This window comes from Agelaius phoeniceus, chromosome 12 (assembly GCF_051311805.1).
Source record: "Agelaius phoeniceus isolate bAgePho1 chromosome 12, bAgePho1.hap1, whole genome shotgun sequence".
In the NCBI taxonomy this organism is placed as follows: domain Eukaryota; kingdom Metazoa; phylum Chordata; class Aves; order Passeriformes; family Icteridae; genus Agelaius; species Agelaius phoeniceus.
The window spans coordinates 8,669,497-8,691,406 of NC_135276.1; the positions used below are offsets into that span (position 1 = coordinate 8,669,497).

Here is a 21,910-nt window from a genome sequence, read left to right on the forward strand (position 1 = left end):
CAAAATTGTTTCCTAAGTACAGAGCTGTGAAATCAGTGCGCCATATGGAGCTATAATATATGGCAGAATATTTTAAAATCCTAAACCTTCTTGAAAGAAAACTGTTGTAAAAGTCTGCATCTAGAATAAAATGACTACTCACTTGTGTTTTAAATGAAAGCTGCAAAGATATTTCCACATGTACTAAGATTAATATAACTCTGTATTGTTAAAAGGCAGTGACCCTTTTCACTTATTTCTCACAAAGCCTGGAGTGTGGAAATGATAATTAAAGGCAAGTGAAACAGATGGCTGTAACATAATTCGTGAGTCTTAACTGGCACTTAACACTAACTCTATTTTCAATTTGACAAATACAATAAGACACCTATGTTGACATACACATAGTGCACTTAACTACTTTTATTTATGCAAGTGAGGTATTAAAATTGTCTTGAAAAGCAGACATCTAAAGAAGAGTAAATGGTATGAAGAAGAGAATGGTAGTCATTGCTTTCAGTGTTCAACAATTAGTAGCTGTAGGGTTTTTCTTCCACCATCCTATCAGATAATTCCATGCAAAGTCTCCATCTTACTCCTCCACTAGATAGGTAGCTTGGGAAGATTGGAGGAAATCCACCACTTTTCCAGCAAGAATTAATAATGAAGACTGGTTTTGTTTTTTGGAATGAAGTATAATAAGCTAAAAGTGTGTGCATTCACACGCTGCGTATGGTACACCTTTAATATATACACTGTCATTGTACATGAGCATTTTGTATATACACTCACACCACCTTCAGCAGGAAGTTAAAAGTCAATAGATAATGAACCTTGTGCTGTATCTTCCCTTCCTCTGACATAAATTTCACATGGAATCTCCTCCATCACCCTGTCTTCTATCACCTGCTCGGGGCAGTCGTGAGCTTGCTTGAAAGTGTAAGTGCTTTTCTTGAATGTGCTGTTGAAGGTTTTCATGGGCTGGGGCTGTGCGAAGTCATTGCGGAAGGGCAGCTCCATGGAGCTCAGGTTGCTCCTGCTCTGTTTCATGCTGGAGGCCTGGGAGCCACAGTGGTGGTCGTGGATGCATCTGGAAGCTGTTGAAGGGCGGCGCAGCTTCTGATAGTTTTCAAGTTCCTCTGATAAATCTGCCAAATCTGCAGAAATTTCCTTGTCCCTTAGTGAGAACAGTTCATAGTGAGGAGGATCAAAAACTTCCTGGAAACCAGTTTTATTGAAGGCAGTCTTGCAAGCCATAACCTTTTTGCGAGGTTGCTTTACTTGCACTAGAATTGAAATGATGAGAAGAACTAAAACTATCCCTGTTGTGATGCCAATGATTGTCCCATGGGTTTTGGTGATTTGTTCAAACAATCCAGTTCTTTTCTTTTCTGCAAAGGAAGAAAGTGATTATGACAAGACTTTTATTAGTTTCTGCACTTTTGATAACGTATTTAAACAAAGCAAGACTGTATTGTGATTGCCATGCAAGTGATAAAATGACTTAATGGGACTGGAGACTAGAGCTGTATGTCAATGGGATTTGTCTAATTCCCTGTCATTAGTGGCTACCATATGATAATTCAGTGGCAGGTGCAACTCTGTGAACCAGTGCCTGCTGACTCAGCTGGGATGAGCCTTCCACCCTGAACCTTTACTGATGTCTATATTCCTAAATCCATGAGCTAAATAGGCTTAAATTAACCTTAAATAGGTTTAATCCAGCTACAGATGATGTTTCTCTTACCATGGTTTGCTCCTGCTGGTAACATTCCCAGTGATGTCAGTAGAAGAAAACCTAGATTTAAAATTGTTTCATTCTTCTTTAAAAGTGAAATATTATCAGAGATAAGATTGACTGTACTGTTTTCACATCTCTTGGAAATGTAATGGCTGTGTCTATTGTGTAAGTAGGTTACACCTAAGTCATCACAGGGAGCTTTAGCAAAGCTCTTATTCCAGTTCTAAGAGTCCAATGATGAAGTAACTTGAAAAAAAAAAGGTAGGGGGATACACCAACCAACCCAAATCATCTGGCAATTTTGGCTAGTACTTCATGTGAAAACACACAAGATGGCAGCATCAGAACAAGATGGTTTTCCATATTTAAAATTCTTGTTTGAAGATTAAAGTTTTCCAGTTGAACTTCTGTTCCATTCATGTTCTTGTCCTGGGGGACTGAGAGATTTCTACACTGCAACACTGGCTAGTGGGAGGGAAGCATTTAAGACTATGAAGAAGAAAATGTAGTAGCCTAAATCTTGCATAACATTTTCAGATATCTGGCTCCTGGCATCTGAATGTGTGTGTTACGTACCTAAATACCACACACAGTGCATGGGGAGAGTTATACACCATCATGTGATATTTGAAACAATCCTTATGCTGAGCAGAGGCTCCCAAGGCAAGGAGTTGGCTAATAAGAAATTACATTTCTGCTTCAGAGCTTGGGTTGTTTCCTTTGAGCTACTTTTTACCTTTGAAGTGAAGTGAAGGAAGATCTCTCCCCTTGTCCTGCCTGTCTTAGATCACAGTGGTGCCATCCATGGTGGGAGGTATGAATTTCACTGCTATGGCAGTTCTCTTGTCTGCATCTAGGTTTCTTAATTCTTGGCAGATATTTTAATCAAAAAGTTGTTTTGCAAAAGGCGATGTCCTTGCCAGTCTCTTAAAATAAATTGCACACAACTGACTTCTCTATCAATTTTTGTGTTACAGGGCTTAGGCATAAGTAGGTCACAATATGCTCAGATTTATGTAGCTATTGATATGGACTAACTGAGAACTCTGGGTGCCTGCAGGAACTGAGCACAATTGTGAGCAGCTCTCTTTCTAATTCTAGGAATTGCTTATTTGGTTGCATCAGTCTCCCTTAGCTGGCAATGTGGATCTGGTCTTCAGCTGTCTCTTAATTTCTGCTGTGCAAGTATTACAGCAGAATTTAGATTGCATTCAACATAAAACATGATGGGTCATTCAACATCAGACACAGCAATTTACAAATATTGGGAAAGACACGGTTTTTATGGAATTAATTTTTTTAATACTGCAGTACATTAGTGATGTGTGATTTCTAGGGGAGAGTCTAGAAAACAGTTGGTAAAGATGGGAAAGAGATCTAGAAATTAAACTTAAGAGGGAATATTGAGTATTATCAAAGGTAAGGATTGTTTAGAGGAAGCTTAGTTTTACTTTGCAAACTTGGGAGTTATGGACCAGTTTTTTGACTGGAAAACTTCCACAATATTACATTAGAATATCTACTAGTGGTGTGAATTTCTTTGTTTACCTAAAATGCAATTAACAAGTAGGGGGTTTTTTATGTTTATTTGCTTAAAAAATGCAAGCAGAATTTTTGCATTGAAAAGAAATTTTCTTTCAAGACTTTCTATAGAGGAGGTTTTGACCTTTTCTGCAGGGTCGGTTTCTCTTTGAAATGGAATACTTACTTAAATCTTCTGGAGTTTTGTGTTCAGACCTATTGTTGCCATTCTATTTGTCAAAAAATCCTAAGCAAACAACCTCAAGTGTTTTTGTTCTATTGTTTTCTTTAGCAAGAAAATTGGTTGACCTTAGATTGGTTTTGTTCTAACTCTGACAATTGAGCTATTCTTGAAGCACGGGAGAATGTCTGTGCTTTAACAGAATAACAATTTCTTCAAATTATGAGAATTTTCCCTACAAAGCCTGATATTGAAACAAGTCTTTACTGTAGTTGTAATGATTGAAAAAATACTCCCAACCCATGTTCTAGAAGCAGGAATTTACATGTGTCTGTATTCCATAAGTGTTTATTTCATGCTCCCTAACAATTCCTCCTTCCTCCCACCCTTTCTCACACCATATACAGCAGCTGAATTTATCCTGAAATAGCCTGTGATTTACACATCTAAACAAATGTTTTAAAATTGTCTTTGAGGATTGTTGCTTCTATTTCAACTGAGAGAGTTTTTGTGCTTGAAAACTTAGTTCTGTGTTTTTTCAGCTCTTTATTTTTATCTCTAAAAGGTATTACCTGTCCCTACAATCCTTGATTTATTAAAGTTTAGAAATGGATAGGATGCAGCCTCAAAAATACTAAATTCTACTTCTTATCAAGCTGATATCCTTTTAAAATAGAGAGTATATGCTGAAGAAGAAGAAATTTAGTTAAAAGCAGTAAGAGCAATATTCAGGATGCTTACATGTGTCCTGAGTTTAAATAAAAAATTTGGAACACCTTCCTGAGATTAGTAGAATAGCTGTCTTCAGCATATTTCCAGGAAAAAGACATTTCATGACTTTCTTGAAAGGCAAACTGACCAGCCTAGCTCATAAAGGCTGTGGTTTGCACTATATTCACCTCTGCAGTGATTCTCATCCCAAGGGTATGCACAGTTCTGAATGCCATTGCAGACTAAAGAATTATTGATGCACATGTTGCTATGGCAGAAGTAAGTGTTGCCTGAGCAGGGAGCTGCAGGAGAGAAGAGAAAGAAAACATTCAGAATTTTCAGTAATTGATGCCTTGCAATAAAACTATTAACTTTCTATATCTGGGGTTTTTAACATGCATTCTTCTTCTGGTTCAAACACAATCATTTCTCTTGCACGTCACTATCTGATGCTTTTCTCTCTCCATGTAATTGCTTTCAGCAATTTCAGTCTTATCAATGCTACAAAACCCATTCTTGCTCCAAAGGGGTAGGGAGCAAATAGAGACAGTCACAAAACACAGATGATGGAAGGAGGTTTTAGTATGTGTCTTTAAAAACTTAATACTTAAAAATCACATGCTCACTATCAATGATATATTTATTCTGGAGCATCTGCTGTGTGGATGTTGTGAAGCACTCCCTGAACATCTGCATTTTAGAGCCCATTACTATCTTAAGGCAAATCAGATTTCAGCTTGTGGAGGACTGTTTCAGTAATTGCAAGAGATTTCAATAACTAGAGGCATCTAAGTCATTCCTGCTTGTGAATCAAAAGCTCTGGGATCCTCCTATTAGAGCTAATGCAGGGATTGAGAGAGTACATTTAGCTTTTTATGTATCTATCTATATATAGTCAGAAATTTGAAGAAAGAAATTAACTAGAAGGCTGCCCCATGTTTTTGTATTTGTTACAGCTCCTTGACATAAGAAAAAAGATATTAGAAAGTAGTAATAATTCTTTTCAGGGTGTTGTATCATCTATGTAGGGAATTATTTATAAATTCAGGGCACCAAGAAACCAAGAAATTGGTTTTTCATTTGTTTCAGTAATGGGGTATTTTTATGATGGACATGTCTGTTATTAATGAAGTCAGTTATATACTAAACAGCAAAGATGTGTGATAGACATTCTGCTATTTGGTTTTCACAGAAAGAATGTGTTCTTGAGCAGTCTGGATTCTCTGAAACATAACAGCAAACCCAAAGGGTAGAGCAGAGGGAATGACTGCTCCTGAACACTGCATTTCTCACTTAGTCATTATGTTAGGCTTGAGAATCTCAATGACAAAAAGAGGAGCTATGCCTAAGAAAAAAAGAACATTCAAACCTTTAATTTTGATTTTTCATTCCTACATTAAATATGTATTGTCTTTCCATGGCTTACTCCACTGAAGCTGGGTAACCTACACTCATTGGTTTTAAGCTTTGTATTTGCTGCTTAACCCTGGCAATCTGGCAAGAATTTCCATACAAGAACTTGCTTTAATTGCAGTGCAAGTATGAATACAGAACATACTTAGAGGGCATTTTGGAACAGTTTATCGAGGTAATCTCAGTGCTTAAAAATGTAACAGTACCCATCACATCACTTCCTTGCTGAAGTGACTTGAGAATGTGATTGTTAGGAGAGCAGCTCTAGCCTGAAGAGCACTGCTTTAAAACAGGATCACTCCTTTGGAAGGTTGAGATCAGGCCTGTTCTGTCAGTTATGCCATAATGTAAACATATTAAACATATTCTCCTTCTCATTTCCCTGAACAGGTGAATTTTTTTTTACAGTTCTGTATTTGGTTGATGAATTCTGCTGTTGCTTCTCCATCTGCCAGCACAGGCTCTATTTTACATGTTTGTGTAGTCCCTTTAAATTTTTGTGGGCATGGCTTTTGTTCACAGTTCATGAAGATGGGGAAAATGGACTTATTTTCCTTTCTGTTTGTTATTTGGGGAGTTTGAAGTCTAAAAGTCACAATGGTTGATCAATTCCAGCCTAGGACTTCAAGGACATAGCTGGATTCTTCTCATAACAGCTGCCCAAAAGTGGTGCAATGTTCACAGTGCTCTTTGTATCCAGCATTACTCATCTATTGAATCAAGCCAGAAATCAAATACATTGATTTTTCACATTGCTGTTAGCTGAATTACTTAGTCAAACCTGCAAGCAGTGCTAGGTGTGTGTTAGGTGACTGTCATGCACTATTAGTTCATTTATGGAAATCTTTCCAGAAATATTGATTGTTTTTATGGTTGGCTTCATGTAATTACAAATCATTAGCAAGGTAGAAGAGAAAGATAGCTTAACAATCTGAAAATAAGGTAAGCTCAGATTCACTTTTTTTCAGTTAGAAAAATTGCTTATGACTAGATTATATAAAATACTTGAAACACTTTACAGACACATACTTTTCAATGACCCTACCCAAGGAAGGCAGTATCTCTGGTAAATAACAATAACCACATACCTTTGCAGATGTTCTTCTGCCAATGACTTTTGAGTTGCTTTAAACTCATACATTTGGAAAGTTATCTGCCTTTAAGAGTCTTTAGTATTTCAACCTCTCACGTTAAAACCTCCCCAGAACCCCCCCAAAAAAATCCAAATTCAAGAACAACAAAAAGCCCACTCCAATAATTATAATATAAATAGACAATTTCCCTGGCAAAATTTGTAGCATTTTCTACATTAAAAGTTAGAATAACTTGCACTATCACCAATGTTAATAATTGTATTGAAATAAAAGCTAGTGGAAAGGCAGTTATCAATTTTTGCAAGCTGTACTTAAAACTGACATTTATTTAAATTCTCAATATCTAAACCTTATTAAATGCCTCTTGTAGGCTAAGCAATATTCTAGCTTGAAGCATGCAACTCTTCCTTACTACCATGTACTCAAAGTAAGCCAGAATCTATTTCTCTTATACATATTGTTACTTTAGAAAGGTTGTTTTACAAAAAGTAGCTTTTCTCCTATGTTAAAATTTACTGGTTTATGGAACAGAAATAAAAGCTACCTGTTACCTGAACTTTTGTGCAAGTTTGTGACCAGGATCTTGTTCAGGACTGGCTACAGACATGTTCTGTCAGAAAAGTGGGGTTTTTTTGTTAGCAAACCTGTACTATTTATTCTTCAAGCAGAACTTTTTGAAAACCTTTAGCACCAGCATAGGTCTGACTTCCTGAAATGGGAATATTTCATTCAGCTCTCCCCTGTATCTCAGATCTGCTCTGCAGTTCTGAGCTCAGTCTGCTTTAGTGCCATATAAATGGCACTGCAATGGTTCTGCAGTGTGGACAACATATGTGAGGCAATAAAATTCCATTCAGGTACAACACCCTTAGAAGAAAAAAAATCTCACAAAAAACTGCCTTCAAGAAACATCTTAATTTACAATGAGAGTAAAGACTATCTCTAAGCCAGGCTATGGAATCCAAACAAAAATCCAGATGGCATTTAGAACTCAGCTTTAATTACAGGCTTCTTAAATAGACTTGAATTTAACCACTTGTCCATCATTGTGCAACACCACAGGGCTTTGCTAAGGGAGCACATGTGGGGTCCATTAGAGCCAAATGCAGCTGAGGATAAGGGAGCAGCTTGGCTGGAGGTGGCTGTAGGTCCAGACCCACAATTGAAGACAGAGCTGTGTTTAGGAAGGAGAGACTTTCCAGGATCAGGCATGTTTTCTGTTCTTCTGACATCCAGAGTGGCCTTAAGAAGAGCCTGTTGTGCTGGGAACTGGGTGCTAGTGGGAGAGCAGCCTCAGTCCCACTCCTGTCTTTTTGAAATAAGTCTGTGCTCATTTGTAGGGAAGGATGTGTCTTTGTGAGAAGGATGTAGCCTAGGGCAGTACTGCTGAATTCAAATGGAAAATAAACCTTTTAAGGATGCAGGAAAGCTTTTCTTCAGGAGCCATGTTAGAAATGTAATAAAGCAATTATCTCATTTACCTGCCAGAATGTGAAGGAAACAGAAACAACCTTTTCCATTTTTCCTGCTGTTTACTACACAGCTGATGCTTTCCCTAAAAGACCTGAGCAGGAGAATGGGCCCTTTGGGCTGTACTTACGATCCACAAAGGAGGTGAAGAGCATTCTGAAGCGGCTCAGCCTGCTGCCCTCATCGGCCCACATGCGCACCACGCCCGTGCCCGTCTGCAGCGTCACATCGTTGGCCACCGTGCTGCAGAACTTGGCCTTCAGGTTCTCAATGGAACTGCTGCCATCATACACAGCAACAAAGTTCCTTTTGCACTCATTGGAGTGCTCCATTTGATAGTCCAGAAATCGCATGTAGATCTGTTAGGAAAGGGGAATCGGTGTCTTTAGAAGAAATACTGAGGGGAGAGTTTTCTTTCTTAGCAAATCTTCAGTAAGATGTTTTTCTTCCCTTACACATAAATGTAATTCCCAATTCACAACATTTTTAAACTTAGATTTTTCTCATTAGATGTCCATGTGAAGCATTACATGACATTTGTCTTGGGTATCCATTTCACTTCTCCCTGTTCCCCAAAACAATCTTTATTAAAAAATTTACTTTATTTCTGCTCCCTTTGGAAAAACACTACAAAGCAACAGACTTGGTGAAAAAACCCCCAGGAATTTATGCTAAATGTGAAGTCTGTTTCTCTAGAAAGAGATATAAGGAATGCATAGATGTACCGAAATAATTTTTAAAGTATTTTGACTGTTCTCTTTCCTTTCTCTCTAATTCATAAAAACAATGTTAAAATATAGGGGAAGGAGCCTAGTCAGAAAGGCTCTGAAGTAAAATAAGGAAATTAAAATTTATTGCTTCAGAATGAAAGCTAATTACTGAACCATAGCTGTGTTATGGAAGACACAAACCATGAAGTCAGGAGTAATTTGAATAAAAATGGAAATGAGAGAGAAGTAAGCTGGCTGTGTAGGAAGAATTAATGAATTTAGGCTAATCTTAATACTTCTAAAAGCAGAAATCTAATCCAAGAGAAGGCAGCATATGCGTTAGAGCACATGCAGCAAAGAAATTAGAAGATTGGGATGGTATTTAAAGAGTAAGTAAATAATTTATTTTGCTGGAGCAGGAAACTTATGCAAGATTGTAATTCAGTTAAAATTACATTAACACATCAAAAGGCTTTTGCAATTCTTCAATGGCTGTATTGGAATTCTCAAAATTCTGAAAATTTTGAGATATGAAACCAAGTCACTTAAACATGCTGCAAAGGCCACTTTGCACTTTAACAATTCTTAGATAGCCATTGTGCTGCCAGAGAAGCAACGTGCCCAGGGGGAGCCTGAGGTGCTGCTCTCCAATCCATGAACTCTCCCGGTCCCACCGCACCGGGGCAGCTGCAGAGCCCCTGCACACGGGGCTGTGACATCTGCCCAAGGACAGAGCCCTGCACACGGGGCTGTGACATCTGTCCAAGGACTGGGACAGAGCCCTGCACACGGGGCTGGGACATCTGCCCAAGGACTGGGACAGAGCCCTGCACACGGGGCTGGGACATCTGCCCAAGGACAGAGCCCTGCACACGGGGCTGTGACATCTGCCCAAGGACAGAGCCCCGCACACGGGGCTGTGACATCTGCCCAAGGACAGAGCCCTGCCCAAGGACTGGGACAGAGCCCTGCACACGGGGCTGTGACATCTGCCCAAGGACTGGGAGTGAGCCCTGCACACGGGGCTGTGACATCTGCCCAAGGACTGGGACAGAGCCCCGCACACAGAGCTGTGACATCTGCCCAAGGACAGAGCCCTGTACACGGGGCTGTGACATCTGCCCAAGGACAGAACCCCTGCACACGGGGCTGTGACATCTGCCCAAGGACAGAGCCCTGCACACAGGGCTGTGACATCTGCCCAAGGACAGAGCCCTGCACACAGGGCTGTGACATCTGCCCAAGGACTGGGACAGAGCCCTGCACACGGGGCTGTGACATCTGCCCAAGGACTGGGACAGAGCCCCGCACACAGAGCTGTGACATCTGCCCAAGGACAGAGCCCTGCACACGGGGCTGTGACATCTGCCCAAGGACAGAACCCCTGCACACGGGGCTGTGACATCTGCCCAAGGACTGGGACAGAGCCCTGCACACGGGGCTGTGACATCTGCCCAAGGACTCTGGGAGCCCTGCTCAGGTGGGGTGCAGGAGGTCAGGGCCCACGCCTGGGCTCTAGAACAGAGTTTGCTGCCCCTTTGCTCCCTACCAACTACCTCTGGGAGACAAAACAAGATATTCCCCTCCCCATTCCTGCACCTATCAGGCTTTATTGAAAACATGGAAAAGAGAAAAACAGGTGACACTGGTGCCCCGTGGCTTTTCCTTTCCAGTGCTTCCAGAGGCAGGTTGGCCAGCACTGCCTTCCCTTGCACATTCTGTCTGAAGCTGCAGCCAGTGCCATATTAGCTCATGCTTCACCTCACTGTTTTGTGATTTTCAGCATATGTATTTTTTATTTTATTCAATTTTCTTTTTTTTCCCCTACTGTTTTTGTTAAGATTTTCTGCTGGAAATTCTCAGCTACACTGGGAACCTGTTTTCCATTGAGGACTTATCTCAAAAACATGGATGTGAGCTGTAATTGCTAGTATTTGGGCTGAGAGATGGTATTTTCTTTTAATGATTGACTGCATATATCTGCTACAAAATTACAATGGAAACTAAAAATAATTTAGCACACTTTTAGTAGAGCTATTATTTGTATGATAACAAAGGAATAATCCCATTAAAAGTGCTCACCTCTTCACATGCTCCTTTGGATTAATGAGCTAGGCAAGTATAAAAGGTCCTTACTCTTACATTATATTGATTATTCTGGTAATTTTATGAAATCTGGACGTAATTTATTAAGTGTCTGCTATACACATTTTAAAAGTACTTTTATTGCTGCACTTGTGTCATCTTTAAAACTTTATTTTTATTACAAAATCAAATTGAGGAATTTAAAAATATCTACGCTTATTTTTCTCAAGAGACTGCACTGTATCAGATCTAATGGATTTTATCATCATAATTCTGCCTGCATTGAAGCTTGAGAAACCACTGTCAGAATACTAAGAATTATTTTTCTGTAATGTTTTAAATCAATAATTTAGGATGATGATCTAATTTCAGGACTCACCCAACTATAACTCTCCCTTCTGGCAACATTCAATAATTTATTAAAATACTTAAGCACAAGACCTGGTGCACTCAATGGCAATGTAGAGAGAAAATGGGTTTGTTATTGTTTCTGGAAGAACTGTGTCTATTACTTAGACTAGTATAGGGGTCTTGGGAATTGACTCACTTCCTCAGAGGCTCAAATATATTAATGGACTTTTAATTTCTTTCATGTCTTCTCCTCTTACCATCTTTTTGGTTACTGTTTTAGAATGCACTTGCAAGGTGGTTAACAGGGCTGGTTAGTTAAGTGTTAGGAGTGTGTAAGAAGGCAGAGGGAAGGTTTGTTATCTTGGCAGCTACTGCTTCAAAGTATTTTTTAATTTTTATGTATGTGCAAGCAGAAACAAAATTAAAGAAGTGTATGCTCTATGGAGAAAAGTATGTGCTCTTCTATGCAACATATTTAACAAATATTATTCTGAAACTAATATGATTCAGGCTTTAGCTATTGTATTTTGGGGTTGTGAACAGGATTTTATCCTGCTGTCTGCCTAACAAGGTATAGCCTTTTCATTTAGCTCAGACTGCTGATGAAAGTGGGTTTCAAGGTGCAGGATTGTGAATGACATGGGAGAAGCAGGCACGTGTTCTGTTGACTTTGAACAGAACCAAATTCTCCAATAGAACCACTGGAGGCAAAACATTCAGTTTTGGCAGTGAGATTTACTGGAAATTACTGAAGATGTCAGCCAGTATTTTTGCCTGCAGTCTTCCAATAAAACCAGGATCCAAGTCAAATGCCCCTGAAAATTGTTGCTTAAACTGTTCTCACAGTTATTTGGTATTTGGAGTTTCAAATAATAGGAAGCCAGCACTATGGACCTACATAAATTTAATTTCAGAAACAATTCTCTCTCTGGATTTCCTAAGCCACTGCTACATGACTCACTTCAGTAAACTACAACATTATGCAAATCACAGTTAGTGACCATTACCTGTTGCTGCTGCCACAGAAGCCCATTATATACTGAATTATCTGAACAAAACCCACCTTAGCATTTGGAGTGGCTTTAATTGTCCAGATACAGTCAACTGCTTGTCCTGGTTTTGTTTTTCCTTCTTGTTCTACTTGACTGGAACGTACTATTCCATCAGCTCCTGAGAGCTCAAACTGGCAGTCTAGGGACAAGATAGACCTTGCTGTCAAATGCAATATGACATTAATTTAAAATTTCATGTATAAAGAAATTGTTACTGTAATACTATACCTGGGATGGGATTTAAAATACCTCCTAGGTAAGTGAAGTCAGGATCTGTAATAGAAAGAAGTCATGAATCACAAGGGCTATCAGTGCTTGAGAATCACTTCAAGCTTTAGTATTATCTGCAGATTATGTCCATTTTTTATTATGTCACAAAAAAAATTGCCAGAAAGTTTACTGAATCAATTGGAGCATATAAAGACAAAGTTTTTTTAGATGAGAACATTATTCCACAAAGATTGACCTTATCTGAAAAACATAATTCTACCCTGACAGTTCAGATTTCTAGCATAACACCAAAGATTACTATTCAGTATTTTGCTCCTACATTATATTCTGAATTTAACTGCATTAGTTTTCACTGAAACTGCTGGAGCTCCACAAGAGTACAGGGGATCTTTCTCTGTGCAAAAAGCTTATTTAGATTTATTTTATCAGACTGCTGTCTATGTAGTTCTGAACAATTTGAACTGAACTTAGCAGAACATATCAACACTTAGAAATTGCTACCTGCTCTTTAGAAAGTACGGGAAGAAGGCTGCTCAATCCTAAAGGTACTTTTCCCTGGGTTATCTATTTTTTGTATTAGGCCATGCAGAATAGCTCTAGACATGGTTTAGGAAATCCTGTTCTATGCAAAGAAAGCCCTAGTTCATGCAAAAGTGCACACTGGTTTGGTACAAAGTTCTTTTCCAAATGAAGGTCCAGAGTTTGGCTCTTTCTGTTATTTTTTCTGTAGAGGAAGTTCTTCACTTCCCCTAGAATGCCTCAGTCCTGAGCTTAAGACTCAGCACAGTTCAGAATATGCCTTCTTTGTCCTCCTCTTTTTATTTACCTATAGTGAAAATCTGTGATCACTATATGCAAAATTCTGCAAGGTTTTCAACCTTCTTTGTAAGCTGATTTTTTTATGAAGAGGAGTATGTGCTTATGTTCCTTTTCATTTTCACAAATGTAAAATATTTTACCACACTTCATATAAACGAAGAGGAAGGAAAAGAAAAATATATTAGATCATAGTGATCATAGATCACAATGTTGTAATCTATTGTGAAAATAATATACAGTTTAAATGTATATTTAAAATTCCAGCCCTGCAACTATGGTAATTTAGTTTTGAAAGTGATGTTGATGAAATAAATGGCTTCGGAAATGGACTCAGCACAATGCCCAAGTACTGTCCCTGTGAAAACATTTTATCATGTAATTCCCAATGGTCACCATGTTAATCTGAAGTTTCTGAGTCTAAATCCCTAAGCAGTAATATATAATCATGAATTGTGTTTTCACGTGCTCTAGGGGTGAAGATAACATTAAGAAGTTATGTTTGTGTATACATTTATCGAAGTGGTAGAGCTGACATTTGTATATTGCCTTTTGTCCCAAAGGACAATCAAATGCTGATAACTACATGTGTAGTATCTATGAACACAATAGTCAAGCACTGCACAAGGACATCAGGTCAAGCTTTCATGTAAGAAGGATGCCCTGCCAGGTCTAAGTAGCTCCACAGAGCAGATGCAATTTTTGTTTGTCTAAAGGCACTGTCAGCACATTGTCCTCTCCTTTGCACCTGTGAACTACTCAGCTCTTTGAGCAAAGAGCAGCTCTGTTGTCTGAGCCCAAGGGTTGAGGGAATGCAGTTATACCGAGAGCTTGTGCTTACACTGTGCAGATATTTGCTCTGGGTTTTCAGAATGGAGATTTAAAATGTTTTGCATCAGGCTGGAGTGCTATTGTAAATTGGTTCAGGTGTTTTTGTCCAGTGCCTTACATGCCCAGAAGAGAGGCTGGTGAAAAGGCAGCTCTTTGCAGACATTGTCTTTCCTTTCCTACCACTGGTGAAACTGGCACAAGTAGAGAAATAAAGAAGGGTGCTGCTGAAGGCTTCAGCATGAACAAGCTCAACTGTCTTCCTCACTAGCAGACTACAGACCTGTAATTTCCTGCAGTCAAGGTTCCCCCAGTGTTTTTAGCCACGTGCCCAGTAGGATTAGCAGGACTGGGACTGTGGCTATCACATTGTCACTGTGCCTCTCTAAGTGCCCATGCTGAAATGCAGCTCTAGGCTGAGGACAAACACACCCGAGGAGCTCAATGGGAGCAGATAGTCATTAACTTCAGCAGAATTTTAGACATCTTTACCTGGTATAAATGAGTACTTTGCTTGAAATCCCTTTCCTTCCAGCTCCTCATCAGAAATAAACTTGATCCACATGAATCTCCCTGTTGATCTAATTAGTGCAGGACTTTTCAGACCACAGTAACGATTAATGAGAGGGGAGAACCCAAAAGGTCCATCCCGAACCTCCAGGTGATCAAACCGACATTCAAATGAGGGTTCTATGTAATAAGGTTCATCAAAGGTCAACTCAATTCTTTGTCGTGGAGCAGCTAGACATAAAAAAAATTGAGCAAAAGATTAAATGAAGATCTTGATAAAAAACACAAAGACATGAATTAATGAAGAGACAGGCTTCCAAAACAGCAAGATAAAAAAGAAACTGGAAACTTCTCAAAACACATCTGCAGTCTGCTACAAAAATTTTAAAAATTATTTTCTAAAAGTTACTTTTGCATAGAATCATACAAAATTTTTTGCTTGCTCATCTTAATTGTTGAAAATTCAGAAATCACATTAATTTAATGCAGCACATATAACAGATATGAACATATATACAAAGGTATTCAAACGAGGTTAAATATTAAGATATAAATTAAAACAAGTGAAAGCAAAACACATAAAAAGGGACAAAAACACTGAGCTATGCAGAAAAGAATGGAAAAGAGAAACATAGGAAGAACTACTCAATATTTCTTAAACATAAAGTCCAAATTTGTAGATCTTTTCACAGAAGACATCTTTTATTAGAATATTCAGAGAAGTCCAAGTGCTTCATACATGTCAATGACATGCAGGTGGCTACAGATGTTGGTGAGTGTGAGCCTGTGGCAGCCTAACCTCAGGACTGGGATCAGAGCTGTGACTCTCACATCTGTGTTTGGATCCCAGAACTTTCTCCTGTGTGAATGAATGGCTTTAGTGTTCCTCATTCCTGGCATCAGCTGTGCTGCGTGAACCTCCCGATCCTGGCTGGCTCTGGAGTGACAGCCCTGAGGAATCACACGCTGCCTGCTTGTCCTGAATGCCAGAAGGATTTTCTCTGGCATCTCAGCCCTCCCAGCAGACCTTTAGCCTCACTCACAAGAGCTACACGTATTTGGAGCTGCTGGCAATGTTGGCAGTGCTCTGCATGAAGGGGCAGATCTTGGCTAGAAGTTCTGGAGGGCTTGGCCCCTCTCAGGCACCCAGAGTGTTTCTGTGCGAGGACTGAGGAGAGCTGGAAGCTGCTCCTGTGGCCCAGCCCTGCAGCAGGACAGCCTGGCTGCTCCCTGGGGCACTCCTGGGCAGGAAAGGTGCAAAGCCAGGATGTGCATGGGAACAAGCAAAAAGGAGGGGATTGTGAACCACTGCTGTGCTGTACAAATAAAAACTCATCAAACCTCATTACTTGAAATATTTCAATTAATTGATATGAATCTGATGATTAGGCTGACTAGTATTTTTAGCTGACTTCAGTGAGGTTTGGGTGCATTCTAATAGGAGGAAAAATAATTGGAGTGTCTCAAGTCTTGCAGCCTTTATTTAAGATATTCTCATTGGAATGTGGTTTTATTCTAGTTAATGACATTTTTTTGTCCTCATCACATTATATTAATAGTGACCTCAGCAGTGCTAACAAATCTCTGTATTTTTAGTACAGTGCTATGGCAGTCAGATATATCTTTTTATTAATGAAGGACAGCATAAAGGTTTTCTGCTGGTGAGATAGAACATTACAGCATGGTATGAAATAGCCTTCATCTTTTGCAATCTATTATTAGTGCTATTAAGGTAACAAGCTACAATTTTGATCTTACTAATTCCATATCTTCATGGATTACAGTAGATATGCTGCTCCTTTTCCTGGCTGTGAGGATATGTTTTATTCTACATAGCTAATTTCTTCATATTTGCATTTCTTATTTATTTGTTGTTATTACTTGAGAGAGAAAATTTAGCTTCTTGTTCAAGTAAATGACTGCAGGATTCTTTATATTATCAGTATGGCCATGCAATACTTTACAGCAGGGTAAGATGACAGTTTTAACAGGTCAAGATTTTCCATTTCACAGTAAGATTACAGCATAACAAAACAGAAATGAAGCATGTACCTTCTAAGATGTAGATGCACTCTTGATTGGGTGGGTACATGTTTGGGTAGTTTGGTGAAGCAAAATGTCCTCCATTACTGGTCCGGACCCAGTTGTCACACTGGGTGGGAGGAATGCGATTCACTCCAATGTTTTGCCCACCTTAAGCAAAAAGAAAAAAAGTGATCAAATAAGTGATCTGCAAGCATGCAGATTTGATAAAGTAAAATTCTGGCATGACACATAGCCTATAAAGAAGAAAGTAATTTATTTTGGTTGCAAGCCCTCTTGTAAGGTTCTCATTAATATCTATCAAAGAAAATCTTATGTTTAATTTTGTGGTGGGGTATATCCTAAAGAAATCACAGTGTTTAAATATCAAATATATCCAGAGATTGGATATATTGGAAAGCAGAGGGAGTAATTTTTTTTTTTTTCACCCAACTCAGTCCAGGTTTTTGATACTCTTCTTTCTAAGTTAAATAGTCACAGTGGCTGCCAATAACATTATTTTATGGGTTATGTCATCTCCATTCCTATGTAAATATAATCAGAAATATTTGTCAGCTTTCATTGGTTTTGACCCTGATTCCAGAATATGCTAAGGTGGGATATCTATTTACAGTAATTTGTTGGAATACAGGAAGTTTGTAACAGAATGAATTTCAATATGCAAATACACTAAACACAGCAATGGCAGTTAATGAAATTCCTAGCTTGCCCTGGTAGCTAAAGGTCTCATTTAGGATCACAGTTCCTCTTCTGGATGTACAGGGAAATGTATTCTGGGACTGAGATGATGCAGTTTAGTAAGGTAATTCTTCATGCTGGATCATTCACAGAGCTTGGTTCAGATTTCCTCATCCACAGAGATGAGGTTGGGAATCTCTGACATTCTTAAGTACCTTTGGCTCTTCTCCTTGGTATCCACAGAACTGGAGAGAGTAAGACATAGGATATGTATTTTCAGCCAGGTATTTCCTAAATCTCACAGGGTACTCATAGTGTTATTTATATTTACACAGTTTTAATTTGCAGACCTGTGAGAGGACATCCATGCTGGTGCAAGTCTTAGATTCCTCCAGTAAATTACATCACCTTCCACTGGTACCTTGACAACTTTTTGATTTATGGGGGTGAAAACTTTCTCTATTCTGCAGAAATTTTTCAAGGAAATTCTGTAGGCGGCAGTTCAAGGAATTCTTCTCTCTTAAGTGTGGGTAATCCCACATATGAAAAAATAAAGTTTGTGCAATTGATTCCTTCCCCACTCAGCAGGCTTCAAAAATGTTTGTGGGTGGACTATTTGAAAAGCTTGTTGTCAGATACAGAAAACATGAATTTCTGTGGTGGTTTCTTTCCCACCTCTAACATCTCAAAGTGTAGAACTTTACCCGGGAAAGTGAAACTTAAATGTTCTTTGTGACTGCATGGCTTTGTTCATTTGGGAGAAAATGCAGCAAATGGGGGAAAACGGAAAATCCTGCAGTTCATTCTGGTAATTCAAGAGCTATTCATATCTGAATACAAACATTTCATTTCACTTATATTGCTCAGTTAAAAGTTATAAAACTGTTCCATTTTTTGAGAGAAAATCATCAAACTAAAATTGTACCTTGTGTCTTCTGTGCAACAGCAATGCCTTCCACTACCAGGATTGTTACAAGCAACACTGATGAGAGAAATTGGACAGGAGAAACATCAGTAATTCTTCAAAGTTATAGACCATTTTCTGCAGTCCCAGTTCATGCAAATCCTGGCATCACTGACCAAAACAACTCAGAACATACAAAAAGATGTAATTAATTCATTTTCTTTAAAATTTCAACTCATGAAACCAGTGCAGTCTATGTGCACTGCTGGTCCTTCTTGCAGGTTCCTCAAGAAAGTGTGTATGAGAACAGCAGTTCGTTGTTTGAGGGGACTTATAAGAATATTTTCTAGATTTACATGGTGTCTGTTGTCTATAAAACTTTTATATCCTGAAACAAGATGTTTCACTGCTATAATGAATCATATTTATCCTAAAACTCTATTTGCATAATGTGTGCAAAAGACTTCTCCAGCTTCCAAGAAATTAATCTGGACCACAGGAGACACTGCATTGTCTTAACCCCTCCATAGATTTCACAGATTTGTGCTTGCAAGAGTGGTGGTTGTGATGCTGCCACACAATACCAGTGATTTCTGCAAATGATGAGGTGGTAGAAAATGGGCAGATGCACATTCCACATTCTGGAGATGCACAACCTCCCTCTTTCTTTCCTTCCTTTCTGGCTGTTTTACTTTTGGCCTTTCCTTTACATTTACATATTCCCTGCACCCAAGAAGCATCCATATGAAAAACTCCATATTCCACAGTCCATCAGCAATTTTAAAGCAGCCTTAATGTTTAGATTGTCCTAAAATGCTTTGTCAACTTTGTCACTTCAAATTGTTTAGGATTACCAGGAGGGAGAAAGAGAATGAAATCAAGTAAATTAATATGCCACTCTTCAAATCTTCCATTTGCTTGCATCTGGAGAACCTCAGAAATTCTGGCCACATCTCTTACAGAACTACCTAAGCAGGCCTGGACTGCCCTGGACAGAAGGCAGCTGAGATAGGACACAAGTTACAAAAGCACAAGTATCACTGAGATTGAGAACTGAGCAACTACTGCTTGTCTCAGTAGAGAACCAGGGGCTGTGAGACAAAGCAAGCAGGAGGCATGTTCAAATTAAACAAAGATTTTTCTTTTTTTTCTTTCTTTTTTTTTTTCTTTCTTTTTAAATGCACATAATTCATAATGCATCCTTGAGGTAGAAAATTCTGTTTCAGAAACCCCTTAAGCCCTAAGTTGTTGGCAGTCTGGGATGTATTTGGGGCAAATATAATTTGCTCTATTTTTATACTCATTCTGCTTTTATATCTCTGTAAAAGAAGATACCAAGCAAGATGGACCTTTGATTTGACCTGGTATGGCCCTTCCCATGTTCTTAATCTACTTGTCAGACAGGCATGGCCTTAGCACTGCAGGGCAAAAAAGAGATTTCAGCAGGAATTTTATTGTCACTTTCAAGAAATTAATTTTATTTTCCGAGCCTTCCTGCCTTGTTGCTCAGGCATTTCAGTGGCTCAGTTGAAATGGCAGTTTTTCCATCTGTGCTTTTCCCTGTGTTGGACTTTGAGCCCTTTGGAGCTGCAGAGTGAGCATGCACTGACTGTGAACCACAGCGATCTTGTCTCAGCTCATCCAGATGCTCCTCTAACACTGGCATGGATATTTCATCTTGGGAAAAGATTAAAGGAATCAAAGTCTGCTCCTGAAAGTGTCCATCCAGCATTTATGTTTTATTTTGTATGTTTCTGCTGCCCTTTCTTCTCTCTACCCATACAGAAGTAGACTGTGTTTCATTCTGAAACTTTCCTCACCAACAACTGCTTTTTCCTGTGTAAGTCAGTTCATAGCTGTGGGTGTTTTCTAAAATACCATATGGGTCTTGCAAACAAGTGCTATGTTCTTAGAAGCTTATTTGATTTTTAGGGATGGATTATGTTAGAGTAGGTGAAGATTTAAGCAGTTTTTCAATTTCCATCTTTGCAATAATTCTGCATTTTCATCAATATTAATATACTTAAAAATATACTATCTGTCATTATCCAAATACAAAGCAGATGCTGCTAATCATAACTGACTCACCCTAAACTCAAAATTCCTCCTTCAGAAGAAAGTATCTAGCACCCATTACTGGTATTCAGTTATGGATGTTCACTAGTCTTTAAAGCAATGAACAAATATCCCATCTTTATTAACATATGATTGACATTAGTTTTCAGCTGGTTTTAGTTCTTACTATTCCTTACATAGATGATATTATTTTACAATTATTTACAGTTTATTTTTGCAGCTTCTCTGTTTAAACTGTACACTGAAGAATCTGAGTTTGTGAGTTGCATGAACTTCCAATGCATTTGTACTCCTGAGATCACTTGTCCCAAACAGAGAATCTTGACAGTGGTTATAAAGTTGTCACTCTCTTTTCTACACTGGTTTTGGTGCAACACTTCAATGTTGACTTTTGTTGCTAAAGTAAAGTGAGTTTCCCCAGACCTGTGTAAATCATGTGGCAGTGTTATGTTCTATTGAATTCACCTTTCTTAAAGATGTGCTGTGCCCACTCTGTTTTGCAAGGACAGAGCAAGCTCTGTGTAACTTATGCTGCTTCTCAAAATGCAAACAGAGCTTTCACTTTTTTTCTTAAAGCAAACACACAGAGAAATGTAAGTGAAATTAACATGTGACTAACAAAATCAATGCAAATAGTCACTTTCAAGCAACAGTGAAAAATTGAGGGTTTGTTGGTTTGCTTTGGTTTTTATTTAGTACAGCTCTTTCCTATGGCTACCACTGTTCCAATACACTATTTAAAAAAATTTCAGTATGCATTGACATTTATTTCAGTGATTGTACTGGTGGAAACAACATAAGAATAGATGTTCTGTTAAACTAACCATTGATTTCCCCTCTTGCTGATGTGGATAAAGCAACAATCCCCCTAAAAGGACTTCAGAAAGCCTGATTGGCTTTCACTAGAGCTGTGCTGTTTCTATAAATAGTCCTGTATGTGTGTGAATGCAAACAAACAGAGCCTATTCCTTGCAGAGCAGCATGGATATGCAGGCAGCTGCAGAAGATATGGGTTGAATATTTGTCTGACTGGCTTCTTTTGCCATGTTCTATGGATGACTGGGAAGGTATGGGCCACCTTCTGTTTGTTCCTTGCTCTTTCCATCCTCTTCAGTTTTAATCTCTTGCACCTTGTTCTTGCCCTTCCCTGGCAGTGCCCATCCTCCTCATGCTCTCAAACAACCCTGAAGATGTAAGGGTAGCCCAGGTAGCAAATGTTCCAGGGTCTTCCTTCCTTTGGCACCACTTTTATCCCAGCTGACAGCCTGATAAAGAGAAGAGGTGTCTCTGGCTAATGGTCTGGATGTGTGCTGTCTTCATCAGTGAGACACTGCTGGCAGAAAGGTGCAGAGGACTTACCTGCTCTTCCTGAGAGTACTGGGCAGGATTGCCTTAAACTGAGTGCACTGACATGGCACAGTACCATGTGGGAAAGCCAACAGGAGTTAAGGGGCTGTAAACAAGGTCTATCAATACTCAGGATGAAAAGAAAAGGAAAAAAATAATCAGTCAGGAT

The 21,910-nt window shown here is 38.9% G+C and overlaps 1 protein-coding gene across 1 annotated transcript in view; it reads right to left on the reverse strand.

Moving 5' to 3' along the window:
• Nucleotides 1-384: 384 nt before the first annotated feature.
• NETO2 (neuropilin and tolloid like 2) overlaps nt 385-21,910 on the reverse strand; it is a 30,352-nt gene continuing 8,826 nt past the window's right edge. Inside the window, exons 2-9 of the mRNA XM_054640961.2 lie at nt 18,340-18,396; nt 16,746-16,886; nt 14,676-14,924; nt 12,537-12,581; nt 12,320-12,447; nt 8,241-8,469; nt 4,322-4,435; nt 385-1,370 (exon numbers count right to left, since the gene is read on the reverse strand). Coding sequence (XP_054496936.1) covers nt 790-1,370; nt 4,322-4,435; nt 8,241-8,469; nt 12,320-12,447; nt 12,537-12,581; nt 14,676-14,924; nt 16,746-16,886; nt 18,340-18,396 — 1,544 coding nt within the window. The 3' untranslated portion in view covers nt 385-789. The remainder of the gene's footprint in view (nt 1,371-4,321; nt 4,436-8,240; nt 8,470-12,319; nt 12,448-12,536; nt 12,582-14,675; nt 14,925-16,745; nt 16,887-18,339; nt 18,397-21,910) is intronic.